The following is a 25,390-nucleotide window of genomic DNA, read 5'->3' on the forward strand; positions in this document are numbered from 1 at the left end:
TCCTGTATATATACACTGCACAGCACCACTCCTCCTGTATATATACACTGCACAGTGCCACTCCTCCTGTATATATACACTGCACAGTACCACTCCTCCTGTATATATACACTGCACAGTGCCACTCCTCCTGTATATATACACTGCACAGTACCGCTCCTCCTGTCCTGTATATATACTGCACAGTACCACTCCTCCTGTCCTGTATATATACACTGCACAGTACCACTCATGTCCTGTATATATACACTGCACAGAACCACTCCTCCTGTCCTGTATATACTGCACAGTACCACTCCTCCTATATATACAGTGCACAGTACCACTCCTCCTGTCCTGTATATATACACTGCACAGTACCACTCCTCCTGTATATATACACTGCACAGTACCACTCCTCCTGTATATATACACTGCACAGTACCACTCCTCCTGTCCTGTATATATACACTGCACAGTACCACTCCTCCTGTCCTGTATATATACACTGCACAGTGCCACTCCTCCTGTATAGATACACTGCACAGTACCACTCCTCCTGTATATATACACTGCACAGTACCACTCCTCCTGTCCTGTATATATACACTGCACAGTACCACTTCCCCCGTCCTGTATATATACACTGCACAGTACCACTCCTCCTGTATATATACACTGCACAGTGCCACTCCTCCTGTATATATACACTTCACAGTACCGCTCCTCCTGTCCTGTATATATACACTGCACAGTACCACTCCTCCTGTCCTGTATATATACACTGCACAGTACCACTCCTCCTGTCCTGTATATATACTGTACACTGCACAGCACCACTCCTCCTGTATATATACACTGCACAGTGCCACTCCTCCTGTATATATACACTTCACAGTACCACTCCTCCTGTCCTGTATATATACACTGCACAGTACCACTCCTCCTGTCCTGTATATATACTGTACACTGCACAGTACGGCTCCTCCTGTCCTGTATATATACACTGCACAGTACCACTCCTCCTGTATATATACACTGCACAGTACCACTTCCCCCGTCCTGTATATATACACTGCACAGTACCACTCCTCCTGTATATATACACTGCACAGTGCCACTCCTCCTGTATATATACACTTCACAGTACCACTCCTCCTGTCCTGTATATATACACTGCACAGTACCACTCCTCCTGTCCTGTATATATACTGTACACTGCACAGTACCACTCCTCCTGTCCTGTATATATACACTGCACAGTACCACTCCTCCTGTATATATACACTGCACAGTACCACTTCCCCCGTCCTGTATATATACACTGCACAGTACCACTCCTCCTGTCCTGTATATATACTGTACACTGCACAGTACCACTCCTCCTGTATATATACACTGCACAGCACCACTCCTCCTGTATATATACACTGCACAGTGCCACTCCTCCTGTATATATACACTGCACAGTACCACTCCTCCTGTCCTGTATATATACACTGCACAGTACCACTCCTCCTGTATATATACACTGCACAGTACAACTCCTCCTGTATATATAATATACACTGCACAGTACCACTCCTGTCCTGTATATATACACTGCACAGTACCACTCCTCCTGTATATATACACTGCACAGTACAACTCCTCCTGTCCTGTATATATACACTGCACAGTACCGCTCCTCCTGTCCTGTACATATACAGTACACAATACCACTCCTCCTGTATATATACACTGCACAGTACCACTCCTCCTGTCCTGTATATATACACTGCACAGTACCGCTCCTCCTGTCCTGTATATATACTGCACAGTACCACTCCTCCTGTCCTGTATATATACACTGCACAGTACCACTCCTGTCCTGTATATATACACTGCACAGTACCACTCCTCCTGTCCTGTATATACTGCACAGTACCACTCCTCCTATATATACAGTGCACAGTACCACTCCTCCTGTCCTGTATATATACACTGCACAGTACCACTCCTCCTGTATATATACACTGCACAGTACCACTCCTCCTGTCCTGTATATATACACTGCACAGTACCACTCCTCCTGTCCTGTATATATACACTGCACAGTGCCACTCCTCCTGTATATATACACTGCACAGTACCACTCCTCCTGTATATATACACTGCACAGTACCACTCCTCCTGTATATATACACTGCACAGTACCACTCCTCCTGTCCTGTATATATACACTGCACAGTACCACTCCTCCTGTCCTGTATATATACACTGCACAGTGCCACTCCTCCTGTATATATACACTGCACAGTACCACTCCTCCTGTATATATACACTGCACAGTACCACTCCTCCTGTCCTGTATATATACACTGCACAGTACCACTTCCCCCGTCCTGTATATATACACTGCACAGTGCCACTCCTCCTGTATATATACACTGCACAGTACCACTCCTCCTGTATATATACACTGCACAGTACCACTCCTCCTGTCCTGTATATATACACTGCACAGTACCACTTCCCCCGTCCTGTATATATACACTGCACAGTACCACTCCTCCTGTATATATACACTGCACAGTGCCACTCCTCCTGTATATATACACTTCACAGTACCACTCCTCCTGTCCTGTATATATACACTGCACAGTACCACTCCTCCTGTCCTGTATATATACTGTACACTGCACAGCACCACTCCTCCTGTATATATACACTGCACAGTGCCACTCCTCCTGTATATATACACTTCACAGTACCACTCCTCCTGTCCTGTATATATACACTGCACAGTACCACTCCTCCTGTCCTGTATATATACTGTACACTGCACAGTACCGCTCCTCCTGTCCTGTATATATACACTGCACAGTACCACTCCTCCTGTATATATACACTGCACAGTACCACTTCCCCCGTCCTGTATATATACACTGCACAGTACCACTCCTCCTGTATATATACACTGCACAGTGCCACTCCTCCTGTCCTGTATATATACACTGCACAGTACCACTCCTCCTGTCCTGTATATATACTGTACACTGCACAGTACCACTCCTCCTGTCCTGTATATATACACTGCACAGTACCACTCCTCCTGTATATATACACTGCACAGTACCACTTCCCCCGTCCTGTATATATATACTGCACAGTACCACTCCTCCTGTCCTGTATATATACTGTACACTGCACAGTACCACTCCTCCTGTATATATACACTGCACAGCACCACTCCTCCTGTATATATACACTGCACAGTGCCACTCCTCCTGTATATATACACTGCACAGTACCACTCCTCCTGTCCTGTATATATACACTGCACAGTACCACTCCTCCTGTATATATACACTGCACAGTACAACTCCTCCTGTATATATAATATACACTGCACAGTACCACTCCTCCTGTCCTGTATATATACACTGCACAGTACCACTCCTCCTGTATATATACACTGCACAGTACAACTCCTCCTGTCCTGTATATATACACTGCACAGTACCGCTCCTCCTGTCCTGTATATATACAGTACACAATACCACTCCTCCTGTATATATACACTGCACAGTACCACTCCTCCTGTCCTGTATATATACACTGCACAGTACCGCTCCTCCTGTCCTGTATATATATACTGCACAGTACCACTCCTCCTGTCCTGTATATATACACTGCACAGTACCACTCCTGTCCTGTATATATATACTGCACAGTACCACTCTTCCTATATATACAGTGCACAGTACCACTCCTCCTGTCCTGTATATATACACTGCACAGTACCACTCCTCCTGTATATATACACTGCACAGTACCACTCCTCCTGTCCTGTATATATACACTCCACAGTACCACTCCTCCTGTCCTGTATATATACACTGCACAGTACCACTCCTCCTGTCCTGTATATATACACTGCACAGTACCACTCCTCCTGTCCTGTATATATACACCGCACAGTACCACTCCTCCTGTCCTGTATATATACACCGCACAGTACCACTCCTCCTGTCCTGTATATATACACTGCACAGTACCACTCCTCCTGTCCTGTATATATACACCGCACAGTACCACTCCTCCTGTCCTGTATATATACACTGCACAGTACCACTCCTCCTGTCCTGTATATATACACTGCACAGTACCACTCCTCCTGTCCTGTATATACTGCACAGTACCACTCCTCCTATATATACAGTGCACAGTACCACTCCTCCTGTATATATACACTGCACAGTACCACTCCTCCTGTCCTGTATATATACACTGCACAGTACCACTCCTCCTGTCCTGTATATACTGTATACACTGCACAGTACCACTCCTCATACATATATATAATATATATATATATATACTGCTCAAAAAAATAAAGGGAACAGTACAATCCCACATCCTAGATATCACTGAATTAAATATTCCAGTTGCAAATCTTTATTCATTACATAGTGGAATGTGTTGAGAAGAATAAAACATAAAAATGATCAATGTAAATCAAAACTAATATCCCATGGAAGTCTGAATTTGGAGCGATACTCAAAATCAAAGTGGAAAATTAATTTGCAGGCTGATCCAACTTCAGTGGAATGCCTCAAGACAAGGAAATGATTCTCAGTAGTGTGTGTGTGGCCTCCACGTGCCTGTATGACCTCCCTACGCCTGAGCATGCTCCTGATGAGGCGGTGGATGGTCTCCTGAGGGATCTCCTACCAGACCTGGACTAAAGCATCCGCCAACTCCTGGACAGTCTGTGGTGCAACGTGACGTTGGTGGATGGAGCAAGACATGATGTCCCAGATGTGTTCATTCGGATTCAGGTCTGGGGAACGGGCGGGCCAGTCCATAGCTTCAATGCCTTCATCTTGCAGGAACTGCTGACACACTCCAGCCACATGAGGTCTGGCAGTGTCCTGCATTAGGAGGAACCCAGGGCCAACCGCACTAGCATATGGTCTCACAATGGGTCTGAGGATCTCATCTCGGTACCTAATAGCAGTCAGGCTACCTCTGGCGAGCACATGGAGGGCTGTGCGGCCCTCCAAAGAAATGCCACCCCACACCATTACTGACCCACTGACAAACCGGTCATGCTGAAGGATGTTGCAGGCAGCAGATCGCTCTCCACGGCATCTCCACACTCTGTCACGTCTGTCACATGTGCTCAGTGTGAACCTGCTTTCATCTGTGAAGAGCACAGGGTGCCAGTGGGGAAATTTGCCAATCCTGGTGTTCTGTGGCAAATGCCAAGCATCCTGCACGGTGTTGGGCTGTGAGCACATCCCCCATCTGTGGATGTCATGCACTCAGACTATCCTCATGGAGTCTGTTTCTAGCCGTTTGTGCAGACACATGCACATTTGTGGCCTGCTGGAGGTCATTTTGCAGGGCTCTGGCAGTGCTCCTCCTGTTCCTCCTTGCACAAAGGCTGAGGTAGCGGTCCTGCTGCTGGGTTGTTGCCCTCCTACGGCGCCCTCCACGTCTCCTGGTGTACTGGCCTGTCTCCCGGTAGTGCCTCCAGCCTCTGGACCCTACGCTGACAGACACAGCAAACTGCCACAGCTCGCATTGATGTGCCATCCTGGATGAGCTGCACTACCTGAGCCACTTGTGCAGGTTGTAGTCTTTCTCATGCTACCACGAGTGTGAAAGCACAACCAACATTCAAAAGTGACCAAAACATCAGCCAGAAAGCATTGGTACTGAGATGTGGTCTGTGGTCCCCACCTGCAGAACCACTCCTTTATTGAGTGTGTCTTGATAATTGCCAATAATTTTCATCTGTTGTCTATTCCATTTGCACAACAGCATGTGAAATTGATTGTCAAAGTGTTGCTTCCTAGGTGGACAGTTTGGTTTCACAGAAGTTTGATTTACTTGGAGTTAGATTCTGTTGTTTAAGTGTTCCCTTTATTTTTTTTAGCAATATATATATATATATTTATATATACCGTATATACTCGTGTATAAGCCAAGTTTTTCAGCCCCTTAATGGCTGAAAAAGACCCCTTCAGCTTATACACAAGTCACGATCCCAGTGCGGAGGTCTGCCGGCGTCTCTGGAACATGTCCGTGCTCCCCTGCAGCCTTGGTAAGTGTTCCGGTGGCTGATGACAGGGACGGCAGTCAGCGTTGGCACCGAGACAAGTGCCGGTGTCCTGAGCAGGCGGGGACACTGGCGCGCTTTGGGGGCCAGGTGCCTGTGCTGCCGCTTGCTCAGGACGCCGGCACTTGCGACTCACCTGTCCCCGTTCCACCGCCGTGCTGTGTCTTCCGCGTCCTCTGGCTGTGACGTTCAGGTCAGAGGATGCGATGACGTGGTTAGTTCGCGCCCTCTGCTTGAACAATCACTGCAGAGAACCGGCGATGCTGAGGAGCAGCAGTCAGCGACAAGAGGTGAGTATGTCTTTTCTTTTGTATTGCAGCAGCAGATCTACAGTAATCACATCAGCATAAATTGCACTGATATGATGAGTATTATATGGGGCATATTTTGTATGGAGCATTATATGGGGCTCCTGATTCAATATGGATATTCAAAAACATTTAACCTACTGATGTCTCAATTAATTTTACTTTGATTGGTATTTATTTTTATTTTTGAAGTTTATCAGTACTCGAGTTAATATGTTTTCTCAGTTTTTTGTGGCAAAATTAGGTACCTCGGCCTATACTCGGGTCGGCTTATACTCGACTATATGCGGTGTATATATATGTGTGTGTGTAATGTATATATATATATATATACACACACACTGTATATACGGTATATGCACAAATACTGATATATATACAAAGAACGATACAGATATAGAGAATATATTCATAATTTTGTCCATTACAAATGAGCGTTGGCCCAGAGACGGCAATGTTTCTGTTTTGTGCTGAGATTTGGCTTCTTCTTCGGATGATTGCGCTGGCGTTGCATTTGTGGATTGCATGAAGAACTGTGATCACAGATGATTGTGGATATTTTCCTGAGCCCCTACAGTGATTTGCATCACACCGAATCTCACTGGTTTTTAATACAGTGCCGTCTGAGGGCCCAGAGATCACGAGAAGCCAATGTTGACCATCGTCCCAACTTTATATAGAGAAGTAATTAAGAGGAGAGTCGAGAAGTAAATCTGATGGATTTTTTCATGTATATATTTTTGTATCAGTGAGATCTCAGATCAGTATACAGGGAGCTCCCTCTAGTGGTGATTGCAGACAGGATCTTATTATGTATCTTTGTATATATACTGGGAGCTCCCCCTAGTGGTGACTGCAGATAGAATATTGTGGTGAAATATGTGTGTGTGTATATACATATATATATATATATATATATATATATATATATATATATATATATATACTGTATATATGTGTGCAGTGACCTTATGTATAGGTGTTGTGTGACTAGGAACATCTGTCCTGAAGGCTGCTGGTTCACACCCAGGTGTTAATATGTATTTTCCTGAGACAAGTAGAATTCTGTCTCCATTCTCACCAGGGGGTCCTGCTGGAAGCCAAGAAGGAAGGGAACATTTGACACCTCCTAGCTCTTGGAAGAGAGATGTCAATTACGGCCTGATAGTATCTCTGTGAGAACCTTTACCCAAAGGATCTCAAGAGAAAATAATATATTCATTGGGGGCGCGGCCGTGGTCCAATCACAAAACAAGCAATTATATTAACCTGAGGGGCTGATCCAGAAATCTGACCTCCAGACCAAAGCTATAAATTAGACCTGTATACAGAGAATTGTGTTCACATGTGAGGGCGACCTGAGAAGCTGATGTGTTCCACCAACTCAATTCACACCCCCCCCCCCCATGGAGCAGAAAGCAAACTACCAGTTAGATGATTTCTGTAAGTTTCTTCTGTTTATTTTTATACTGTTTTGCATAAGTTGTATGTATTTTTATTATCATATTTTTATACCTTTTCTTACTGTAAGCACTGAACCTTTTTGTATTAAAGTATAAAACTTTAACAAGTTGAACCTTGAGGGTATGTGCACACGTCAGGATTTCTTGCAGAAATTTCCTAAAGAAAACCGGAAATTTTCTGCAAGAAATCCACATTTTTTTTTGCTTTTTTTTTGCCGTTTTTTTTTTTAGCATTTTTGCAAGCGTAATTAGCTGTCAGAATGCTAAAGTTTTCCAAGCAATCTGTTGCATCGCTTAGAAAACTGATTGACAGGTTGGTCACACTTGTCAAACAGTGTTTGACAAGTGTGACCAACTTTTTACTATAGATGCAGCCTATGCAGCATCAATAGTAAAAGATAGAATGTTTAAAAATAATAAAAAAATAAAAAAAATGGTTATACTCACCTGCAGACAGCCGATCTCCTCAGCGGCTTCCGTTCCTATAGATGGTGTGTGCAGGACCTTCAATGACGTTGCGGTCACGTGACCGCGATGTCATCGCAGGTCCTTCACACACACCATCTATACTAGGAATGGAAGCGGCAGCGTGCACCGATGAGAGGCGGGAAGACTCCGGGGGCCATCGAAGGTAAGTATATTACTATTTTTTATTTTTATTTTTTTTTACCAATTATATGGTGCCCAGTCTGTGGAGGAGAGTCTCCTCTCCTCCATCCCGGGTATCAACCGCAAATGATCTGCTTACTTCCCGCATGGTGGGCATAGCCACATGCGGAAAGTAAGCAGATCAGTGCATTCCTAGGTGTGCGGAATCCCCGCAATTCCGCAAATTTAATGAACATGTTGCTTTTTTTTCCGCTTTTTTTTGTGTTTTTATCACTTTTTACAGCGAAAAAACGCGAAAAAAAAACGCGAAAAATACTGAACGTGTGCACATGGCCTGAATGTTCTAAAAGAATCCATAGCCTAAGGTGTGTGAACCTTATGAGTGGTAGACATTATTAGTATTAATATTTCCGGGACTCATCGCCCGTGTATTCGGTGAGTGTCGGCAGAGTGTATGAGCAGGTGTGTGGTCTGGGTCGGTGTGTGATTTATGCTCCCATTACAGCATAGGACAGAGGTTGAATGCTGGACTGAGGGTGGGGAGATAGATTAACCCTTGCAGGCACAACCCAAGTCACATGTTGAGAGCATGTAAAGTAAGCTGCGGAGACACCATCACGTGTTTCTCAACGCAAGCAATGAATAGCCAGGCCTTTCTCCAGGAAGGAACAACCACGGGAAGGGCAGCATCCAATAAAGGAGAATATCCAATAAAGGAAGACCACCTATGCCAAGCATGGTATCCATCCACAAACAGCTGTTTCGGGGTTTTTGCCCCTCATCAGTGTGGAGTAGGAATCTGGCTATTAGGAGCAGTGCCTGGTGAAAGGCCATAAAGGCACAGATGATTGGCCTCGGGGAGACCAAAACATCCAACACTGCGGAGACACCATCACGTGTTTCTCAACGCAGTGATCCAGAACACTGCCCCCATCCCTAAAGGGAAATATGCAATTGCATGTAGAAAAGCCGCGGAGACACCATCACGTGTTTCTCAACGCAGTGATCCAGAACACTGCCCCCATCCCTTATGGGAAATATGCAAACGCATGTAAAGTAAGCTGCGGAGACACCATCACGTGTTTCTCAACGCAAGCAATGAATAGCCAGGCCTTTCTCCGGGAAGGAACAACCACGGGAAGGGCAGCATCCAATAAAGGAGAATATCCAATAAAGGAAGACCACCTATGCCAAGCATGGTATCCATCCACAAACAGCTGTTTCGGGGGTTTTGCCCCTCATCAGTGTGGAGTAGGAAACCCCGAAACAGCTGTTTGTGGATGGATACCATGCTTGGCATAGGTGGTCTTCCTTTATTGGATATTCTCCTTTATTGGATGCTGCCCTTCCCGTGGTTGTTCCTTCCCGGAGAAAGGCCTGGCTATTCATTGCTTGCGTTGAGAAACACGTGATGGTGTCTCCGCAGCTTACTTTACATGCGTTTGCATATTTCCCATAAGGGATGGGGGCAGTGTTCTGGATCACTGCGTTGAGAAACACGTGATGGTGTCTCCGCAGTGTTGGATGTTTTGGTCTCCCCGAGGTCATTCATCTGTTCCTTCACATGTTGAGAGCAGGCACGTGACAAATTAGTTACATCACGGAGTAGGGGATCCGTGATAAATATTATCATGTATCTCTGTATACAGGGAGCTCCCCCTAGTGGTGGCTGCACACAGAATCTTATCATGTATCTCTGTATACAGGGAGCTCCCCCTAGTGGTGACTGCAGACAGGATCTTATCATGTATCTCTGTATACAGGGAGCTCCCCCTAGTGGTGACTGCAGACAATATCTTATCATGTATCTCGGTATACAGGGAGCTCCCCCTAGTGGTGACTGCAGACAGGATCTTATCATGTATCTCTGTATACAGGGAGCTCCCCCTAGTGGTGACTGCAGACAATATCTTATCATGTATCTCTGTATACAGGGAGCTCCCCCTAGTGGTGGCTGCAGACAGGATCTTATCATGTATCTCTGTATACAGGGAGCTCCCCCTAGTGGTGACTGCAGACAGGATCTTATCATGTATCTCTATATACAGGGAGCTCCCCCTAGTGGTGACTGCAGACAGGATCTTATCATGTATCTCTGTATACAGGGAGCTCCCCCTAGTGGTGGCTGCAGACAGGATCTTATCATGTATCTCTGTATACAGGGAGCTCCCCCTAGTGGTGGCTGCAGACAGGATCTTATCATGTATCTCTGTATACAGGGAGCTCCCCCTAGTGGTGACTACAGACAGGTATAATTTTGTCATGCAGATGTCTTGGAGTTCTCTGTAACAAAAAACCCTCTAAGCAACTGACGATACGCATTAAAAAAGTGGCTGATAAGGGTACTTATTCCCTCATTGCCAAGGATGGCTGATACCCAGGAGGACATGGTCAGGGCCGGATCACGTGATCGACGTTATTCAGTGAATAATGGCCATCACAAATAAAAACAAATCTGTGTCGCCTGTTTCAATTATTTCTCTCTCTTCTGACATGATATACATGTCAGAGGAGAGAGAAATGATGCCCCCCGAGACACCCGGGTAACTTGGCCATCCCCGAGCCCTCCTGATCTGTCCCTCGACCCGTGGTCATCTTCCTGGGGAAAAAAATGTCGGGCACATGCGCAGTGCGCCCACTGAGATCTGCCGGCCGGTACCCAGCAACCATAGGAAATGTTTCCTATTGGTTCCTTTTGATCACTGCGATCGACCCTATCACAGTGACCAAAATAAAAATAAATAGTAAATTAAACCCCCCCTTTGTCGCCCCCTTAGTTAGATAAAAAATATAAAATGTTTTATTTTTCCCATTCTTTGCAGGTGGGGTTAGGGTTCTGTTAGGGTTGGGGTTAGAAGTGTTTTTTTCTCAAACTGAAGATATGACGGTTTTACGCACAAGTGCTCCCTACTCAAGTTTGCATCGGGTGCTTGGGTATGGATGGAGTATCACATATCCCCCCTTTATTTGGGGGGTGTTTAACAGCTGTGAACCATGCGGGGCAAGGGACTCGAGCGTGTCACTCAAGCACCCGCAATATTCGGTGCATACCCGAGCACCCGATGCAAACTGGAGTAGCGAGCACTTGCACTAATGACGACATATTCAATATGACGACCTAATATTATCAAATTCTGTGACGTACCTGTGGGTCAAAAATGCTCATTATACCCCTGGATAAAATCCTTGAGGGGTGTGGTTTCCAAAAAGGGGTCACTTGTGGAGGTTTCCACTGTTTAGGCACATCAGGGGCTCTCCGAACGCAACATGGCATCTGCTAATTATTCCAGCAAATTTCAAATTCCGAAAGACAAATGGCGCTCCTTCCCTTTTGAGCTTTGCCGTGCACCCAAACAGTAGATTTCCCTCACAAATAAGGTATCGGTACGCAGGAGAAAATGCACAACAAATTTTGGGATCCAATTTTTCCTGTTACTGTCGTGAAAATAAAACAAGTTTGACTCTAAAGTAAATTTTTGGTGAAAAATATGAAAATTTCATTTTTTCCTTCCACATTGCTTCCGTTCCTGTGATGGACCTGAAGGGTTAATAAACTTTTTGAATGTGGTTTTGAGCACCTTGAAGGGTGCAGTTTGTAGAATGTCACTTTTGGGCATTTTCTGCCATATAGACCTCTCAGAGTCACTACAAATGTGAGGGAGGTGGTCCCTAAAAAAATGGTTCTGTAAATTTTGTTGGAAAAATTAGAAATCGCTGGTCAACTTTTAATCCTTCTAACTTCCTAACAAAAAAAATATGTTCCAAAATTGTGTTGATGTAAAGTAGACATGTGGGAAACGTTATTTATTAACTACTTTGTGTGACACGACTCTCTGATTTAAGGGCATAAGAATTAAAATGTTTTCACCCAATTCCCATATTTTTCACAAATAAACGCAAGTCATATCGAAGACGTTTTATCATTATCATGAAGTACAATGTATAATGAGAAAACAATCTCAGAATCAGTGGAATCCGTTGAAGCGTTCCAGAATTATGACCTCATAAAGTGACAGTGGTAAAATTTGGCTTGGTCATTGGGGTCAAAATTGGTTTGGTAATTAAGGGGTTAAAAGAAATGACATCTACAACAAACTACATGTGTAGCGAAAAAAAAAACTGTGATCCAGAGAACCAAGACATTTTCAAACATATAATCTCTTTACCACAGACACAAATCCCATGAGATTCAGGACTTTATTATATCTTGTATTTTCGTAATCATAGACTGTTGAGCATATGATACACAAGTCTAGAATCCCTCATCACTGTCACTTTGGTCCATCTCGTTGTCGGAGGAGAAGATAAGAGGTGGTGGATTATAATTGGGGAAGTTCTCCAGATTGACCTTCAGGAATACAATGTGTTCCATCCCCTCCATGAAGTCTGGTCGACGTTGGGTGTCCATGAAGTTCCGAGGAGCTTTAAAGACTGATTCTGCAAACACACTTGAAGGAGGACATGTCAGGTACATAATGGCCAATTTCGTTAGTGATGGCCAAAGACATGAGCGTTTTTGCCAGTAGATCAAAGGGTCAACCTTTGCTCCAATGGTTTTATTGTCTTGGAAATATCTCTCCACCATGACGCATGCAGAATGGCTCTCCGTTGACAAGGAAGCCCCAGTGGACTTGGAGGCCAAGAGGCCAACACTCTCCAAATGTTCAATTAATGATTTCTCCTTGTGGATTAAAGGTGGAGACCCCATGTTTTTCCTCCACTGTGGAGCCATAGTCATCCCACTGGACTCCATGTCAAAATGTTTACTGGTTAATAGATGAGACTGACTCTCTTCTCTACTTTGAGAGGCCGAGTGATTTCCCTGGGAGGCCGAGTAAATAGAAGATGAAGACATGACCTCTTTTACTTTCTTAACAAGAACTTGCTTCCAATGGTCAATATCTGAGTCGGGAGGCAATATCGCTTCAATTCTTCCCTTGAAACGTGGATCCAGCAAGGTGGCCAAAACAAACTCTTCCTTTTGGAACATTTCATTGATACCATAGTCCGTAGAGAGTTTAAAAGCAAAACTATCAGCAAGAACAACCCCGTTAGCATCTCCTTTGCTTTCAAAATGTCCTCTAATTTGTTTCAGAAAGATATGAAGATACCGAAGTTCTGGCAACACCTGACTGATTGAGGAATGACTGGCATTGACTTCTCGTATGGCCATCTCGAAGGGTTGTAAAAGATCCACCAGTGATGCCATGAGGTTCCAGTGACAAGAACTTAGATGAATGTCAACAGTTTCCACTTTATGCCTCACTAAGTATTCCTGGACAGTTCTCTGCTGCTCTAGGAGTCTCTGCAACATGTAGAAAGTCGAGGTCCAATTAGACAGAGTTTCAAATTTTAGAGAATGCTTGGGCAGATTATTTTGGAACTGGAGATCACTAAGGATTCTTCTCGCTCTGGATGAGTTGCTAAAGTGGCTGCACACTTTTCTGGCCATGGTGAGCATTCCTGCAATGTAGCGATTATTCTGTAGGAAATCCATAACCAACAGGTTTAGTGAATTGGTAAAGCAAGGTACATATGTGTAATTTGCTCCTATAATTGCATGGATAACACTAGAATCTCTGCTGGAGACAAAGAAACCGGGGCAGAGAGCATTGGGCGCAAGCCACAAACTAACTTGTCGAACTAATTCCTGTTGGATATTGCCCTCTGTATATTCCTTGGGAAAGCGTTTAATGCATATGACAGCATACATCCTCTCTGTAGACTGATCGGCATCTGGTCTTAAAATCACCCAGTGGGCTGTTAGGGCTAAATAATTCATGGTAAGGTCACTGGACCACACATGGGCTGTGATGTGGACTTGAGGACATCCTGACATCTTTAAATCACTAACTATCCTCTCACACACTGCCTCATAAAGCTGAGGAACGGCCTTTCCAGAGAAGAAGGATCTCGTAGGAACTGAGTAGTGAGGGTCTGCCTGTGCCATAAACTTCTGAAATGCTTTAGAGGTAATGAACGAGTAGGGGAGGGTCATCTCACACATTAGTTCAGTGATATTCCTGTTCCAGGATTGGGCCTTGGGGTGATCGGAAGGGTATTTTCCATTTGCTTTCAGAATAATGCTAGTTGGTTCCAGAATAGTTTCCTTAAAAGAAATGCCATTACTACTTGATCTCTCGGCATCTTCGTTCTCATTGTCAAACACTATGGGCACAGTGTGGAGCATTGGGTTAAGGTCTCCCGACATCTCGGGAGGATACATACTGAAACTAGTTGACCCAAACTGACCAAAAGATGGTTGAGGATACACAACTGGATCATCCGCCTCTTCATCCTCATCTTCAATCACACTGAAGCTCTTAGGCTTATTAATTTTCCCTCTGCTCCACTCTAACGGATGTTTTCCTTCAAGATGTCTCATAAGAGCTGAAGTTCCAAAATGACCTCCTAGTTTCCCACGACCAACACTTGCTTGGCACATATTGCAAATAGCTCGGCAAATATTTGTACGGTCAAGGGAGAAGAACCGCCATACAGCAGAAGCAGACTTTCGTCGACGAGCTCCTGCTGGGACAGGATAATAATCTGTAGAGCTGAAGGTCCGTGAAACTAGGTGTTGTGTCTTCTCTAGCCCAGGTGAGGGGTTGGAAGGATTTCTGGTATCAATAAGAATATTGGAGTCAGAGTCAAAATTGTCAAAGCTGGTAACCTGCTCAGCCTTCCTCTTTTTACTGTTCATCTCTTCTCCAAATTCCACCATAGTGCTTTCTCCTCTTTCCTTCTCCTCTTCCTCATCGCTAGAGTCAATGATCTCATATGTTTTGGGGGAGCCATGAGCTTCAGGCCACACCAGAGGATTTTTCCCACTTGACATACGCCTTTGATAAAGTAATTGCGCAATGCCCACACTGAACAGGTTTTGGTAAGACTCTTCTTTTTCATCTTCATCCTCATAAACTTCCTCTTCTTCCTCTTCTCCATCCAACTTTTGGATTTTCATAGACCTTCGTTGTGCCCATTGTTGGGGATGTTTACTCTCCAAATGGCGTTTTAGAGCAGTGGTGCCAAACCTGCCCCCTAACTTACCCCGGCTGACACTCATACGACAGAGACCACAAATAGCCCTGGAGATAATTGTAGGGTCGCGGCAGAAAAATTGCCAGACTTCAGATGTGGACTTTCTCTTCCTGGTTGGCCGGACCACTAAAGGAGTAGAGTACTGAGAATTACTGATCATATTCAGAGACCTTTCATCCTCACCTTGACATTTTTCTGGATCAGACCTCAAAACCAAGGCATTTAGGTTTGCTCCTTTTTTTTTCCTCGGAAAAGATATTGACCATGAAGAAACATCATCATCGCTGGATTCTAACTTGATTTCGATTTCAGAAACAGTTTCCGTTTGTGATTTTTTCATTTCACTTATTTCACACTCTGAATAATCTTTATCCAAAAACTCAACATTGTCTGCATCCATTGCTTGAGGGAGCGGGTCTTGTACTGAGTCACACTCTACAAGGCGTCCTGTAAGGTCTTCTGACATGACGACACTAACAGTGGATCTACTACACAGCTCTGTATGGACTGCAGGTTTGTTGGGGCATCATTCGGGTTTTGTAAGTTCAAATATTAGTTGTTAACGATGATTATTCTGGAAGACATGATTTCTCACACTCAGACGGAGACTGGAATTTTCAGAATTATCTTGATGAAATGTTTAGACGAACAAAGCTGTAAAAAGAGAAGCAACTGTAATAAATACCACTAATGTTATAACTAAAAGACACCATCACTTTTATACAAACAGTGGTGCAGTCACTGCGTACATACATTACATTACTGATCCTGAGTTACCTCCTGTATTATACCCCAGAGCTGCACTCACTATTCTGCTGGTGCAGTCACTGTGTACATACATTACATTACTGATCCTGAGTTACATCCTGTATTATACTCCAGAGCTGCACTCACTATTCTGCTGGTGCAGTCACAGTGTACATACATTACTTTACTGATCCTGAGTTATATCCTGTATTATACTCCAGAGCTGCACTCACTATTCTGCTGGTGCAGTCACTGTGTACATACATTACATTACTGATCCTGAGTTACCTCCTGTATTATACCCCAGAGCTGCACTCACTATTCAGCTGGTGCAGTCACTGTGTACATACATTACTGATCCTGAGTTACCTCCTGTATTATACCCCAGAGCTGCACTCACTATTCAGCTGGTGCAGTCACTGTGTACATACATTACTGATCCTGAGTTACATCCTGTATTATACCCCAGAGCTGCACTCACTATTCTGCTGGTGCAGTCACTGTGTACATACATTACTGATCCTGAGTTACATCCTGTATTATACTCCAGAGCTGCACTCACTATTCTGCTGGTGCAGTCACTGTGTACATACATTACTGATCCTGAGTTACATCCTGTATTATACCCCAGAGTTGCACTCACTATTCTGCTGGTGCAGTCACTGTGTACATATATTACTGATCCTGAGTTACATCCTGTATTATACCCCAGAGCTGCACTCACTATTCTGCTGGTGCAGTCACTGTGTACATACATTACTGATCCTGAGTTACATCCTGTATTATACCCCAGAGCTGCACTCACTATTCTGCTGGTGCAGTCACTGTGTACATACATTACTAATCCTGAGTTACATCCTGTATTATACTCCAGAGCTGCACTCACTATTCTGCTGGTGCAGTCACTGTGTACATACATTACATTACTGATCCTGAGTTACATCCTGTATTATACTCCAGAGCTGCACTCACTAATCTGCTGGTGCCGTCACTGTGTACATACATTACATTACTGATCCTGAGTTACCTCCTGTATTATACTCCAGAGCTGCACTCACTATTCTGCTGGTGCAGTCACTGTGTACATACATTACATTACTGATCCTGAGTTACATCCTGTATTATACTCCAGAGCTGAACTCACTATTCTGCTGGTGCAGTCACTGTGTACATACATTACTGATCCTGAGTTACATCCTGTATTATACCCCAGAGCTGCACTCACTATTCTGCCGGTGCAGTCACTGTGTACATACATTACATTACTGATCCTGAGTTACATCCTGTATTATACTCCAGAGCTGCACTCACTATTCTGCTGGTGCAGTCACTGTGTACATACATTACTGATCCTGAGTTACATCCTGTATTATACCCCAGAGCTGCACTCACTATTCTGCTGGTGCAGTCACTGTGTACATACATTACTAATCCTGAGTTACATCCTGTATTATACTCCAGAGCTGCACTCACTATTCTGCTGGTGCAGTCACTGTGTACATACATTACATTACTGATCCTGAGTTACATCCTGTATTATACTCCAGAGCTGCACTCACTAATCTGCTGGTGCCGTCACTGTGTACATACATTACATTACTGATCCTGAGTTACCTCCTGTATTATACTCCAGAGCTGCACTCACTATTCTGCTGGTGCAGTCACTGTGTACATACATTACATTACTGATCCTGAGTTACATCCTGTATTATACTCCAGAGCTGAACTCACTATTCTGCTGGTGCAGTCACTGTGTACATACATTACTGATCCTGAGTTACATCCTGTATTATACCCCAGAGCTGCACTCACTATTCTGCCGGTGCAGTCACTGTGTACATACATTACATTACTGATCCTGAGTTACATCCTGTATTATACTCCAGAGCTGCACTCACTATTCTGCTGGTGCAGTCACTGTGTACATACATTACTGATCCTGAGTTACATCCTGTATTATACCCCAGAGCTGCACTCACTATTCTGCCGGTGCAGTCACTGTGTACATACATTACATTACTGATCCTGAGTTACATCCTGTATTATACCCCAGAGCTGCACTCACTATTCTGCTGGTGCAGTCACTGTGTACATACATTACATTACTGATCCTGAGTTATATCCTGTATTATACTCCAGAGCTGCACTCACTATTCTGCTGGTGCAGTCACTGTGTACATACATTATATTACTGATCCTCAGTTACATCCTGTATTATACTCCAGAGCTGCACTCACTATTCTGCTGGTGCAGTCACTGTGTACATGCATTACATTACTGATCCTGAGTTACATCCTGTATTATACTCCAGAGCTGCACTCACTATTCTGCTGGTGCAGTCACTGTGTACATACATTACATTACTGATCCTGAGTTACATCCTGTATTATACCCCAGAGCTGCACTCACTATTCTGCTGGTGCAGTCACTGTGTACATACATTACATTACTGATCCTGAGTTACATCCTGTATTATACTCCAGAGCTGAACTCACTATTCTGCTGGTGCAGTCACTGTGTACATACATTACTGATCCTGAGTTACATCCTGTATTATACCCCAGAGCTGCACTCACTATTCTGCCGGTGCAGTCACTGTGTACATACATTACATTACTGATCCTGAGTTACATCCTGTATTATACTCCAGAGCTGCACTCACTATTCTGCTGGTGCAGTCACTGTGTACATACATTACTGATCCTGAGTTACATCCTGTATTATACCCCAGAGCTGCACTCACTATTCTGCCGGTGCAGTCACTGTGTACATACATTACATTACTGATCCTGAGTTACATCCTGTATTATACTCCAGAGCTGCACTCACTATTCTGCTGGTGCAGTCACTGTGTACATACATTACATTACTAATCCTGAGTTATATCCTGTATTATACTCCAGAGCTGTACTCACTATTCTGCTGGTGCAGTCACTGTGTACATACATTACATTACTGATCCTGAGTTACCTCCTGTATTATACTCCAGAGCTGCACTCACTGTTCTGCTGGTGCAGTCACTGTGTACATACATTACATTACTGATCCTGAGTTATATCCTGTATTATACTCCAGAGCTGCACTCACTATTCTGCTGGTGCAGTCACTGTGTACACACATTACATTACTGATCCTGAGTTACATCCTGTATTATACCCCAGAGCTGCACTCACTATTCTGCTGGTGCAGTCACTGTGTACATACATTACATTACTGATCCTGAGTTACATCCTGTATTATACCCCAGAGCTGCACTCACTATTCTGCTGGTGCAGTCACTGTGTACATACATTACTGATCCTGAGTTACATCCTGTATTATACTCCAGAGCTGCACTCACTATTCTGCTGGTGCAGTCACTGTGTACATACATTATATTACTGATCCTCAGTTACATCCTGTATTATACTCCAGAGCTGCACTCACTATTCTGCTGGTGCAGTCACTGTGTACATACATTACATTACTGATCCTGAGTTACATCCTGTATTATACCCCAGAGCTGCACTCACTATTCTGCTGGTGCAGTCACTGTGTACATGCATTACATTACTGATCCTGAGTTACATCCTGTATTATACCCCAGAGCTGCACTCACTATTCTGCTGGTGCAGTCACTGTGTACATACATTACTGATCCTGAGTTACATCCTGTATTATACCCCAGAGCTGCACTCACTATTCTGCTGGTGCAGTCACTGTGTACATACATTACATTACTGATCCTGAGTTACCTCCTGTATTATACTCCAGAGCTGCACTCACTATTCTGCTGGTGCAGTCACTGTGTACATACATTACATTACTGATCCTGAGTCACATCCTGTATTATACTCCAGAGCTGCACTCACTATTCTGCTGGTGCAGTCACTGTGTACATACATTACATTACTGATCCTGAGTTACATCCTGTATTATACTCCAGAGCTGCACTCACTATTCTGCTGGTGCAGTCACTGTGTACATACATTACATTACTGATCCTGAGTTACATCCTGTATTATACTCCAGAGCTGCACTCACTATTCTGCCGGTGCAGTCACTGTGTACATACATTACTGATCCTGAGTTACATCCTGTATTATACCCCAGAGCTGCACTCACTATTCTGCTGGTGCAGTCACTGTGTACATACATTACTGATCCTGAGTTACATCCTGTATTATACTCCAGAGCTGCACTCACTATTCTGCTGGTGCAGTCACTGTGTACATTACATTACTGATCCGGAGTTACATCCTGTATTATACCCCAGAGCTGCACTCACTATTCTGCTGGTGCAGTCACTGTGTACATACATTACATTACTGATCCTGAGTTACATCCTGTATTATCCTCCAGAGCTCCACTCACTATTCTGCCAGTGCAGTCACTGTGTACATACATTACATTACTGATCCTAAGTTACATCCTGTATTATACCCCAGAGCTGCACTCACTATTCTGCTGGTGCAGTCACTGTGTACATACATTACATTACTGATCCTGAGTTACATCCTGTATTATACCCCAGAGCTGCACTCACTATTCTGCTGGTGCAGTCACTGTGTACATACATTACTGATCCTGAGTTACATCCTGTATTATACTCCAGAGCTGCACTCACTATTCTGCTGGTGCAGTCACTGTGTACATACATTATATTACTGATCCTCAGTTACATCCTGTATTATACTCCAGAGCTGCACTCACTATTCTGCTGGTGCAGTCACTGTGTACATACATTACATTACTGATCCTGAGTTACATCCTGTATTATACCCCAGAGCTGCACTCACTATTCTGCTGGTGCAGTCACTGTGTACATGCATTACATTACTGATCCTGAGTTACATCCTGTATTATACCCCAGAGCTGCACTCACTATTCTGCTGGTGCAGTCACTGTGTACATACATTACTGATCCTGAGTTACATCCTGTATTATACCCCAGAGCTGCACTCACTATTCTGCTGGTGCAGTCACTGTGTACATACATTACATTACTGATCCTGAGTTACCTCCTGTATTATACTCCAGAGCTGCACTCACTATTCTGCTGGTGCAGTCACTGTGTACATACATTACATTACTGATCCTGAGTCACATCCTGTATTATACTCCAGAGCTGCACTCACTATTCTGCTGGTGCAGTCACTGTGTACATACATTACATTACTGATCCTGAGTTACATCCTGTATTATACTCCAGAGCTGCACTCACTATTCTGCTGGTGCAGTCACTGTGTACATACATTACATTACTGATCCTGAGTTACCTCCTGTATTATACCCCAGAGCTGCACTCACTATTCAGCTGGTGCAGTCACTGTGTACATACATTACTGATCCTGAGTTACATCCTGTATTATACCCCAGAGCTGCACTCATTATTCTGCTGGTGCAGTCACTGTGTACATACATTACTGATCCTGAGTTACATCCTTTATTATACTCCAGAGCTGCACTCACTATTCTGCTGGTGCAGTCACTGTGTACATACAGTACATTACTGATCCTGAGTTACATCCAGTATTATACACCAGAGCTGCACTCACTATTCTGCTGGTCCAGTCACTGTGTACATACATTACATTACTGATCCTGAGTTACATCCTGTATTATACTCCAGAGCTGCACTCACTATTCTGCCGGTGCAGTCACTGTGTACATACATTACTGATCCTGAGTTACATCCTGTATTATACCCCAGAGCTGCACTCACTATTCTGCTGGTGCAGTCACTGTGTACATACATTACTGATCCTGAGTTACATCCTGTATTATACTCCAGAGCTGCACTCACTATTCTGCTGGTGCAGTCACTGTGTACATTACATTACTGATCCGGAGTTACATCCTGTATTATACCCCAGAGCTGCACTCACTATTCTGCTGGTGCAGTCACTGTGTACATACATTACTGATCCTGAGTTACATCCTGTATTATCCTCCAGAGCTCCACTCACTATTCTGCCAGTGCAGTCACTGTGTACATACATTACATTACTGATCCTGAGTTACATCCTGTATTATACCCCAGAGCTGCACTCACTATACTGCTGGTGCCGTCACTGTGTACATACATTATATTACTGATCCTCAGTTACATCCTGTATTATACTCCAGAGCTGCACTCACTATTCTGCTGGTGCAGTCACTGTGTACATACATTACATTACTGATCCTGAGTTACCTCCTGTATTATACTCCAGAGCTGCACTCACTATTCTGCTGGTGCAGTCACTGTGTACATACATTACATTACTGATCCTCAGTTACATCCTGTATTATACTCCAGAGCTGCACTCACTATTCTGCTGGTGCAGTCACTGTGTACATACATTACATTACTGATCCTGAGTTACCTCCTGTATTATACCCCAGAGCTGCACTCACTATTCTGCTGGTGCAGTCACTGTGTACATACATTACATTACTGATCCTGAGTTACATCCTGTATTATACTCCAGAGCTGCACTCACTATTCTGCTGGTGCAGTCACTATGTACATACATTACATTACTGATCCTGAGTTACATCCTGTATTATACTCCAGAGCTGCACTCACTATTCTGCTGGTGCAGTCACTGTGTACTTACATTACAATACTGATCCTGAGTTACATCCTGTATTATACTCCAGAGCTGCATTCACTATTCTGCTGGTGCAGTCACTGTGTACATACATTACATTACTGATCCTGAGTTACATCCTGTATTATACCCCAGAGCTGCACTCACTATTCTGCTGGTGCAGTCACTGTGTACATACATTACATTACTGATCCTGAGTTACATCCTGTATTATACCCCAGAGCTGTACTCACTATTCTGCTGGTGCAGTCACTGTGTACATACATTACTGATCCTGAGTTACATCCTGTATTATACTCCAGAGCTGCACTCACTATTCTGCTGGTGCAGTCACTGTGTACATACATTACTGATCCTGAGTTACCTCCTGTATTATCCTCCAGAGCTGCACTCACTATTCTGCCGGTGCAGTCACTGTGTACATACATTACATTACTGATCCTGAGTTACCTCCTGTATTATACCCCAGAGCTGCACTCACTATTCTGCTGGTGCAGTCACTGTGTACATACATTACATTACTGATCCTGAGTTACCTCCTGTATTATACCCCAGAGCTGCACTCACTATTCTGCTGGTGCAGTCACTGTGTACATACATTACTGATCCTGAGTTACATCCTGTATTATACTCCAGAGCTGCACTCACTATTCTGCTGGTGCAGTCACTGTGTACATACATTACATTACTGATCCTGAGTTACCCTCATGTATTATACCCCAGAGCTGCACTCACTATTCTGCTGGTGCAGTCACTGTGTACATACATTACATTACTGATCCTGAGTTACCCTCATGTATTATACCCCAGAGCTGCACTCACTATTCTGCTGGTGCAGTCACTGTGTACATACATTACTGATCCTGAGTTACATCCTGTATTATACTCCAGAGCTGCACTCACTATTCTGCTGGTGCAGTCACTGTGTACATACATTACATTACTGATCCTGAATTACCTCCTGTATTATACTCCAGAGCTGCACTCACTATTCTGCTGGTGCAGTCACTGTGTACATACATTACATTACTGATCCTGAGTTACATCCTGTATTATACTCCAGAGCTGCACTCACTATTCTGCTGGTGCAGTCACTGTGTACATACATTACATTACTGATCCTGAATTACCTCCTGTATTATACTCCAGAGCTGCACTCACTATTCTGCTGGTGCAGTCACTGTGTACATACATTACATTACTGATCCTGAATTACCTCCTGTATTATACTCCAGAGCTGCACTCACTATTCTGCTGGTGCAGTCACTGTGTACATACATTACATTACTGATCCTGAATTACCTCCTGTATTATACCCCAGAGCTGCACTCACTATTCTGCTGGTGCAGTCACTGTATACATACATTACATTACTGATCCTGAGTTAAATCCTGTATTATACTCCAGAGCTGCACTCACTATTCTGCTGGTGCAGTCGCTGTGTACATACATTTCTCTGCGCTGTCTCTATAGTTGAGCCCTGGTCTCCCCCTATTATCAGTGCGGTGTATGAGGAGATGTTGTTGTTACCTGGGAGGCTCAGGACTCAGTGAGCAGCCATTCCTTCCTTCAGGCCACACCCTCCAGTGGATTGTACCATCTTATGTGAGAAGTTGGACGTTTTCATAAAGGTTTGTGTGTTCTGCACTCACAGAGGAGAAATCAGCATTTCCTATTCCTCCCCTCACTGCTCGGTGTAATGGTATAACCCTTAAGACTGAATGTAAGTAACCATTTCCTTCCCTCACTGTTGGTCAGTAATGGTACGATCCTTTACCCTCACTGCAGACCTCCCTATACTGGTGGCAATAATGGTAAAGCCCAGCAGCCTCGTTAGTGGCTGTACTCCGCATCTTTAAAGGGAACCTGTCACCACGTTTTTGGAAGATGGGATAAAAATAGCGTTAAATAGGGGCAGAGGTGGGCGTTACATTAGTGTGTGTGTTATGCGTTTATTACCCACCTAAGTTGCCGAAATAACTTTGCAAAGTCTCCGTTTTCGCCTGTCAATCAGGCTGGTCAGGTCGCATGGGCGTTGTCTTCCCCCAGATTTGGCGTAGTTTTCCGTTGGTGGCGTAGTGGTGTGCGCATGCCCAAAGTCCGGAATCCTCTTCCAGGGGATTTAAAATAGCGCGGTGTTCGTTATTGCATTGGTGATCGGTGGGCGCGGCCATCTTCCTTTGGCCGCGCGTGCGCAGAAGCGGCGCTCTGCTGGCCGCGGCTTCAGGAAAATGGCCGCCGCGATATCCATCTGCGCACGCGCGGCATCCCGCGGCCATTTTCCTGAAGCCGCGGCCAGCAGAGCGCCGCTTCTGCGCACGCGCGGCCAAAGGAAGATGGCCGCGCCCACCGATCACCAATGCAATAACGAACACCGCGCTATTTTAAATCCCCTGGAAGAGGATTCCGGACTTTGGGCATGCGCACACCACTACGCCACCAACGGAAAACTACGCCAAATCTGGGTGAAGACACCACGCCCATGTGACCTGACCAGCCTGATTGACAGGCGAAAACGGAGACTTTGCAAAGTTATTTCGGCAACTTAGGTGGGTAATA

At 44.3% G+C, this 25,390-nt stretch overlaps 1 protein-coding gene across 1 annotated transcript; it reads right to left on the bottom strand.

The window, feature by feature from the left end:
* Nucleotides 1–12,651: 12,651 nt before the first annotated feature.
* Nucleotides 12,652–24,449, bottom strand: LOC143781355 (zinc finger BED domain-containing protein 6-like). Its single transcript, XM_077267919.1, has 2 exons — nucleotides 24,362–24,449; nucleotides 12,652–16,163 (listed from the first exon to the last, which is right to left on the bottom strand). Exon 2 carries the CDS (start codon nucleotides 15,973–15,975, stop codon nucleotides 12,721–12,723), a length of 3,255 nt encoding a protein of 1,084 aa, XP_077124034.1. The 5' UTR covers nucleotides 15,976–16,163; nucleotides 24,362–24,449; the 3' UTR covers nucleotides 12,652–12,720.
* Between the last annotated feature and the right edge of the window lie 941 nt (nucleotides 24,450–25,390).

This window comes from Ranitomeya variabilis, chromosome 6 (assembly GCF_051348905.1).
Source record: "Ranitomeya variabilis isolate aRanVar5 chromosome 6, aRanVar5.hap1, whole genome shotgun sequence".
Lineage (NCBI taxonomy): Eukaryota > Metazoa > Chordata > Amphibia > Anura > Dendrobatidae > Ranitomeya > Ranitomeya variabilis.

Excerpts from the sequence above, each read along its gene's own strand:
- LOC143781355 (XM_077267919.1), bottom strand. The coding sequence starts at position 15,975 with ATGTCAGAAGACCTTACAGGACGCCTTGTAGAGTGTGACTCAGTACAA.